This window comes from Oryx dammah, unplaced genomic scaffold, assembly GCF_014754425.2.
Source record: "Oryx dammah isolate SB20612 unplaced genomic scaffold, SCBI_Odam_1.1 HiC_scaffold_4, whole genome shotgun sequence".
In the NCBI taxonomy this organism is placed as follows: Eukaryota; Metazoa; Chordata; class Mammalia; order Artiodactyla; family Bovidae; genus Oryx; species Oryx dammah.
In genome coordinates this window covers 63,465,160-63,473,251 of record NW_024070188.1, presented here as the reverse complement: position 1 = coordinate 63,473,251, position 8,092 = coordinate 63,465,160, and the positions used below count along the sequence as shown (strand labels likewise).

Here is an 8,092-nt window from a genome sequence, read left to right as displayed (position 1 = left end):
AGTAGTTGGAAGCAAGGTCTTAGTTTCCCAGACCTAACCACTGGCCATTTCAACCTTCAGGCTCCCATCTCACAAGTAAAAGGGCAAGGGTGCCAGCCAGGAGGCAGCTGTGACAGAGTCCTTCTCCTGAAGTTACGTATTTCTCTCCATGAGCATTCCTGACTCACATGAAACATGTAATTTAGGCAAGTTTGTTTATCTGATTTCCTGATGCCTGAAGCTCAGCAGGGGCAAAGTGGTAGGAAGGGAACAGTTATTGGCACATATGATGACAACAGAAGTTTCACGTCGACAGCCTGACAGTGAGTGGGGGTGATGGGGAGCACTTCACAGTCAGGAATGCAGATAAAATCTGTTCAGCATGTCTGTTTAAAAGGTCTGAGAAGAGTGTATTTTATTGTAGACTTTCTTGGAAATAATAGTTAAACTAAGATGTTTTTATTACATTGAAGATTATCGCTGAAGCTATTTGAAGAAACAGGCTATACTCTCAAAGTGGGGATTTTCCGCTGTGGGGTTATTGTTAAGATTAGCAGTAGTATACATGGTGTGCGTGGCACAAAGTAGCCATGACCCCCGATGCCTGGGGGGGGGGGAGTAGTTTTGTGTGGCCCTTGGCTTGATAGGTCCAGATAATGTGTGGGGTTCATCATAGTTGTGGCATAAATAAAGCCTGAATGAATAGAAGAGCTTTCTAGGGCTTCCCAGGTGGTGCAGAAGTAAAGAGTCTGCCTGCCAATGCAGGAGATGCAAGAGAATGAGTCGGGAAGATCCCTTGGAATAGGAAACGGCCACCTACCCCAGGATTCTTGCCTGAAAAAGTCCACGGACAGAGGAGCCTGGGTTCATGGGTTCCCAAAGAGTTGGACACCAGTGAGCACATACACAACAGCTTTTTAAGCAATTCACTTATGTTTTTCTAAGCTAATTGGAGTGCCTATCTAGTTGGAGTATCTATCTTGTGTCTGACTGACTGCGACCGCATGGACTGTAGCCCACCAGGCTCCTCTGTCCTCTGTATTTCCCAGGCAAGAACACTGGAGAGGGTTGCCATTCCCTTCTCCAGGGAATCTTCTCGACCCAGGAATAGAACCCAGGTCTCCTGCCTTGCAGGCAGATTCTTTACCATCTGAGGCAGTGAAGAATCCACCTATCTAAAATGAAGAGTTAAAAGGCAAGTATTTCCTCCAAAGCTGGTTTAGGTAATTGTATTTTATTTTGATCATAGGGGAACTCTGATCCAGTTGTAAAAGTAATTAATTTATTTGACCTCTTTTTACTTAAATGAAGACACTAATAATCAAGGCTCAGCCTAACAGAATAGCTAATAGATGGAGAAATGGTTATATGCAAGCATATCCATTGGTCTTGTGAATAATGGGAAACCTTTAAGTTTCTTGGAAGTTCTGTGTAAGTGTGTGCTTAATTTGAGGGAGGGTCATGAGTCTAGTCCTTGAATGGACCAGTTTTCCTTCCTGGTTGCTTGGCGGTGAATATTCCTCTACGTCTTCCAAGATGAGTGGAGAAACAGGAGGTACTGGGGGAAGACACACCAGTTGCTAATGACACCAGTGCGTCTATGCTATTGCATGTGTGTGTGTGTGTACATTTGGAGGACGCCGGGCTGGGGAAAATGTTCAGCAGTACTTCCTGAATATGCCGCCCAGCACAAAGTTAATTTCAGGGCTTATGTGTTCTGTGTTAAAACTGTTAGCTGTAGCACATAAACATCAGTGCGGAAACCACTGTGTTCTTGTTTGGGGTCCATGGATCCTTAATGAATAAATAATCTGCATGTCAGAGGGTCCTCTGTGCCAATGGTAAGCAGCATTTGGGATGTTTTGTATTTTTTGGCCCAATGGTTTTCTGGTTTTGTTTTTTTTTTTTTTGCTATTTTGAGTTTCTCAGTCTTTGGCTTGCCTATTGAATATTTGAACTGTGATGTTAGCCACTGTTGCCATGTATAGTTATATCATTTTTTACGCTTATAGTAGTGATCAAAGTGGAGGTCTCACTCCTCTGAGTGACACTGGTGTGTTACATATGTTCTCTGAACCTGAATTTCTCCATCAGTAGATTGAGAGATTTAAACGACGTGATTTCTTGAGGACACTTTGAGCTTTTGTACTGAGTCCATGTTTTTGCTGCCTGGATTGTTCTGTAGCTTTGCCCTTGAGTCTTAGCCCCTGTTCCCTGTCATGGTTTCCATGATAGTATGAGCTGTCCATCCATGGAACACTTGGCAGCTGTTCGGTGTTTTTTTTCTATAAATGTTCCAATCCTGTTAAGCGTGTAGAGCCTTTTTCTTACCATCTCAGTTAACTGCAATAGATGTATGATGCAAAATCCTGCTTTTATTAATTTCAGTCAAACTTGGTTTTCTATTGCGGTTTGTTAGCTTTATTTGCTTAATGCTCAATGCTAAGTACAGGAAGGGGGTTCTCAGGTGGCTCCGTGGTAAAGAATCCACCTGTAATGCAGGAGATGGAGCTTCGATCCCTGGGTGGGGAAGATCCCCTGGAGGGGGAAATGGCAACCTGTTCCACTGTTCTTGCCTGGAAAATTGCATGGACAGAGGAGCCTGGTGGGCTACAGTCCTTGGGATCACAAAAGAGTCGAACACAACTGAGCGAATAAACAAGTACAGGAAAATGAGATATGGACCCAGCTTTCTACGTGTCCTTACTCTGAATGACTTTTTTTGGGAGAGGATACTGACCCAAGTCTCTGTGATAGAAAGTTGCAGAAATTCTTCACACCCCTAGAATTGTGTAATTATGCTGGCCTTGGGTGACATGCTGCACCCTAATGCATTCCAACATGTGGCTCTAGATATTTTGCATGCTCTGATTAAGATTTACAAAGGGCTCGAGCCAGCAGCTAATTGTTACTAGCGTAGCTCTCAGATGATAGTTCTCTGTGATAGGATGACCATTCAAAGAGGAGAGGAATGACCCCCAGGGGCTGCTCAGGCGAAGCAGAGGTGGCTCATCAGTCCCACACTCTGGCTACTGGTGGAAAATGGGAGAGGCCAAGACAGGTGCAGAAATGGCTGCACTTCACCTTCACTGAAAGCTGCAAGTGACATCATAGCTTGGTCAGTTTCATTCCCTTTGGAAGTAGATGATGAGTTCTTAAATCCGTTTAGGAATGCTGATGAGATTTAACTACATAATCTTTGAAGCCACCTTCTAAAAAATCCCACTTCCAGAAGTGGTCTGATGATAATCCAGTTTTGGCTTTAAAAAATTTGTCCGGAAGTCTGTATTCTACACAGACCTGCATTTTCAGAGCTTTGCTGGAGTTCAGAAGTTAGAGCTGCCTCTGAAGTGTTGGCTGCGGGGAGGCGGGGTTTTCTGTCTCCAATGAGGTGGCTTCAGTGTCCGGAAAAGCCTATCGCCTTTCACAGGAGCGCTTACTCTGTAATCCAAGCAATAGCCACGCAGCCTGTCTTATTGTTTGTGGAGTCCTCTGGCTCCTGGGCGCTTCACAGACGGGAAGGAGGCACGGGGAGGATTTACGACTCTGCACTGAGCTGGGGCCAGTGAGCCGAACTCTGTGATTTCTCCCAAGGCACCTGTGTGCGTGAACTTTAAACTAGGTACCTGAGTTGACGCTGAATCTTTTTCTCCAGCCTGAGGAGTTCCTTCTGTCTGCAAGAGACTGCTGGCTTTCCGCCTGAGTGGGGAAAGATGCCTGGAGGAATAGGTTTACAGTACGGGATGCTAGGTACACACCAAAGAGTCGGAGTGCCTTGGTCCTGCTCTTCGCCAAGTCCTGACAAGTGTTCCTGAAATGAACGTTTTGCTTCTTTTTCAAAATTATACTTTTAGTCATTTTCATTGGTTGAGGGGAGACTGGATATTCTTGATCTTTAAACCAAGTACCACAATGTGAAAAAACATTGTTTTTCCCCTAACCTCTCATCCCCCCCCCCCGGCGTTTTTTTGTTAATTGGATGACACAGAAGCAGTCTTTCTGCAGAATCAGACTCTCAGTATTGTCTGACTAAGTAGCAAGGAGGAGGTTCGTGGAAAGGACCTGGGACAATTTGAAAAAACGAGGTTTTTGTTGGCTGGATTGACCTTTCTCTTTAGTCGACTTGGATGTGAAAGAAGATGAAAAAGGAAGTCTCTTCAGGTTCCTTTAGACTCAAGTCAAACCCAGGTTCCCTCTCACGTGCTGTGAGTTGGATAAATTTCTCCTCCTTGTCCAGGCAAACAAAGAGGCTGTTTCGCAGTGATGGGGAGTTGTCGGTCTGTGGGCAGCAGGTGGAAGCAGATGATGAAAACTGGACCTACAGAACCCAGCCCAGAAAAGGTGACTTGACTTTTTTTTTTATTTAAAGGTTTTTAGAAGTTTGCTCTGTACAGTTCTTTGTTTCTATCACTGATTTCCATTCACAGTTGTTGGCCCCTTTCAGAGTTTTTGTGGTGTTTTTGTGTTGGAATTCAGTGTCAGTCATTTGTGTACGTGTCTAAAGTAAAAATACTCCTTCAACTAGATTCAACTTGAGACCGTGTCCTTCTCAGAAGGATAAAATAGCTGTTATGTGTCCCCAGCACTTTGTCCCCCCGCCCCACCACCACCTTCCACACACTCATGTGACCTGTGCAAAGTTCAATGGTAAGCCACCATCCTGGGAGGAATCGTCTGCTCTTTGCAACAGCTGAAAGTTAGGATATGGAGCTCTTTTCTAAAATGGTGCACTGAGAAAACTTTGGGAATTGTGGGTAGACTTTCTGCATATTTCTTTAAGACAACTGAATTACCTGAATGCTTGAATGAACAGGTGCCGGGGTGACACCAAGGAAATGAACACATGGAGCACTAACCCTTGATATTGTGTCCGAAAGGAGTTTTTGGATTTCTTTCAAGTTCCTTTTCAGACCAATGCTAGTTTCTGTTCTCAGGTTTAACATGTTTTGCCTTCTTCAAGGTGAAGAAAAATATCAGTCCTGGCAGAAAAGAGGAGAACTATTTCAATATTTCTTAAACACACCCCTGTTATATTTAGAATTTCTGAGGTCTTCCTCTTAGAATGTTTACTGGAGAGACTGGATTGTTAGGCTCTAAAATGGTTTCTCCATTCGGAGCAGTGGCACAGCCCAGTGGGGGAGTGCTATTTAAGGCTTACAAAGGAACCTCATCCAGACATTCCGCGTGATTGTGTTTTCCCTGTCTTATCACATTCTTCCCGTGCCAAGAGAAACCTCGCTAAAACCTTTCCAGAGACCTGTCACTCCCCTCCTTTTGGGAAACGAAACTGCTGAAATGTGAGAGAATCAACTAAGTTAAATATGAGCTTATGGGGACAGTAATTATATTCCATGGACTGGAAATTAAACGCACCCATCCTCATGGATAATGTAGGTTAAGCCATTTGCTCTTGTCTGTTAAACTATGGCTCAGGAGGGACTAGTGAGTGCTCTTTGAAGATGTCAGTTGTTTATTATGTCAAGAAGGTGGTCCACAGTGGTCTGCTGATACTGAGCCACAGTATGATGTTTTTAGTTCAGATGGTGTGTAGATTGCCTGGCGTAGAAAAGGCATTTATACTTTCTGGCTGGAGTTGTGTAGTTTAGTAAGTCCACGACCTTTACTTTTTCTAAATCAGGAATAAGCTGTGGTTTTGGTAAATGGGTGGGTTGTAATGTTCGAAGGGTGGATACAGTAGTGCTGTGGTTGCGAGAGGGTGCAGTTTTAATTCCTTTGGGCTTTGCCAGAGGTGGTTGTTTTATGACTTGTTTTGTTTTAAATCAACCGCTGTCAAGTTTCTGTTAAAGACTGTGTACATGTGAGCACGCGGCTTTAGGATTTCTATCATAGATGCTCCATGTAAATTAACACTAAAGGGAAAGAAACTGTGAATTTGCATGGATTAGTTTTGGTTGGGAAATGAAGCAAATATTGTACACTTGACTTGTAAAAAATAAAGAAGTCATTGTAAAGGCCAGAGCGATTTGTGGAAGGAGGACTTGTTTATGTAAGAAAACAAAAGATTGTACCCTTTATCCCTTACTGTAATGGGGAATTCTATAGCCTTTTGAAGATAAATGGTGACATAATATAGTGTGTACATTTATATGGAGCTTAGAAATAATTGGACATGGATAATATTATCACTTTGGCTTGCAGTTATGAGGACATCCTTAAAAAGCTGCCTATAGATCAGAATTCATGATCTTGGATTCTGTTTTCACATTTGACTTGCAAAAGAAAATCGGCTCCCAACTTTGACATGTTGCCTCAGGAGCATTATAACAGTTGATCTTTATTCCGCATAATTCTTTCCTTTGGAGAAACATGGAATGACTTTTGTTTATCCTTAGAGATCAAAAGAGGGAATATCTTTTAGAAAAGTTATACAGGGTTGGAGTTGTGTTTTTTTTTTTTTTTAGGAGCATCAAATAAGCTAGAAGTCTAACAAGGATTATCAGTCAGTGCCAAGAATACCCAATGGCCATATTAGGATTTGTTTGCAAATAAATATGTATTGAAGACATATTGGTCTGATGGGGATTGGATAGCATCTTTCTTTTGTATCTGTCTGCCGAGACCTCATGCATCTGAATCCACTTCCTTTCACCCTGCTCCCTAATCCCCTGACCTTATTTTAACATTTTTGTGATTTACACGTCCCTAAAACCTGATCTTCATCTTCTCCTCTGCAGACATATACTACCATCAAGCAGTGACAGCCAGACGTAGGGCAGTGCAGCTTAACAGGTCTTCCTCCAGTCAGTGGTCCTGTCTGTGTTCTTCCCCCTATCCCCACCCCCAAGGGATCTGTCCAATGGGCTGATGGGGTGTCTGCTTCTGCAGGCTCTCTCCCTCCCATCCACCAGCTGTTGCTAGGTCAGAGTGCTTGCCCTGCTCTCTGCCTACTTCTCCAGGTCACATTGCTTTGCTCAATTAGCCTACTGACTCACCACTATCAGTGGTGTTTCAGTGGTATGTTGAATAAGATGCACATTCACTTTATTAAACAGTTCTTTCAAATTTTGTTTTTGTGCTTTTTATAGTGAATCTCTGTATTAGATTGCTTATCAATAACACCAGAATAAAGTGTTCAAGTGGTTACCCTTATGGCTGTCTGTCAGTACACAGTCCCATCACTTTATAATCCACTGTTACAGATCATATTCAAGAAGCTAAGGATAAAATTTCTGAGGCTAAAAAGTAACTAGAAGATACATATTGATATGTCCGAAGCAATCACAAGTAAGGACCTTTGTGCTTTCTCATGTTCTAGCACATGACAAGTTTCAAAACTCTCTTGTATTGACATTGGTACTCCGGAAGGTAAAAATGAATTGAGTAACAGTAGTGACCCATCCTTATAGTCTTTAGGTGATGTGATCCATTATAACAGCAGATGCTATTTTGACTTAATTAGCCATGATAATCAAGGGTGTGAATCAGTGTCCTTTAGAATATTAATGAACCATGCGCTGTTTTACTAGATGCCTGTGTAGTCAAAAAGTAGAAGTTAATTGTAAATGAGACAAGCTGTTGCTTTTCTTGTGGAGTTGTGAGAGAATTTACAAGGAATTTTCATTGAGGATCATGTGTAGGATACAGAAAATATAAACACATGGCCCCTGAAGTCATGGAGTTCATACTTCAGGGGAGAAGTGAATAAGGCATCTAATGGAGAATTAAAGAGAAAATGCAGGAGAATTGTGAGAAAGTGTGAAAAAAGTTTTAGAATGAGAAGATACTTTATCTGGAGCATTTTCATGTTTTGCAAGGTTTTCCAGCTGTGCATTGATTTAAATAATATTTAATGAGCTCCTGGTTTGTTTCCAGTACTGTGGAAGGTTCTCAAGGGAGACTAATGACCAGTAATATTTATTCTGTGCTTCCCCTATCTCACTTGCTTACTCTTCTGTTGTCAATTAAAACCAAAAGAGGAGGAATTATAGTGGGGTATCCTCTCATTGAGCAGAGTGTGTTTTGTTGGAGCCCCAGTTCTGTTCAGTTGTGCAGAGGCATGATTGATGATTCTGGTATTGGCAGGTCAACAGATTGGGTAATTGACATGCAAAGCCTCAATTTAAAGGGTGCTTTCATTCTCTTCTCCTGGATG

General features: G+C 42.4%; 1 protein-coding gene across 2 annotated transcripts in view; it reads left to right on the top strand.

Annotated features, from left to right (window-relative positions):
* Positions 1–3,258: 3,258 nt before the first annotated feature.
* NHSL1 (NHS like 1) overlaps positions 3,259–8,092 on the top strand; it is a 144,029-nt gene continuing 139,195 nt past the window's right edge. Inside the window, exon 1 of one of the 2 annotated variants that reach the window (XM_040238768.1) lies at positions 3,259–4,320. In XM_040238768.1, coding sequence (XP_040094702.1) covers positions 4,119–4,320 — 202 coding nt within the window. In that variant the 5' untranslated portion in view covers positions 3,259–4,118. The remainder of the gene's footprint in view (positions 4,321–8,092) is intronic. The other variant, XM_040238769.1, reaches the window with a different exon arrangement.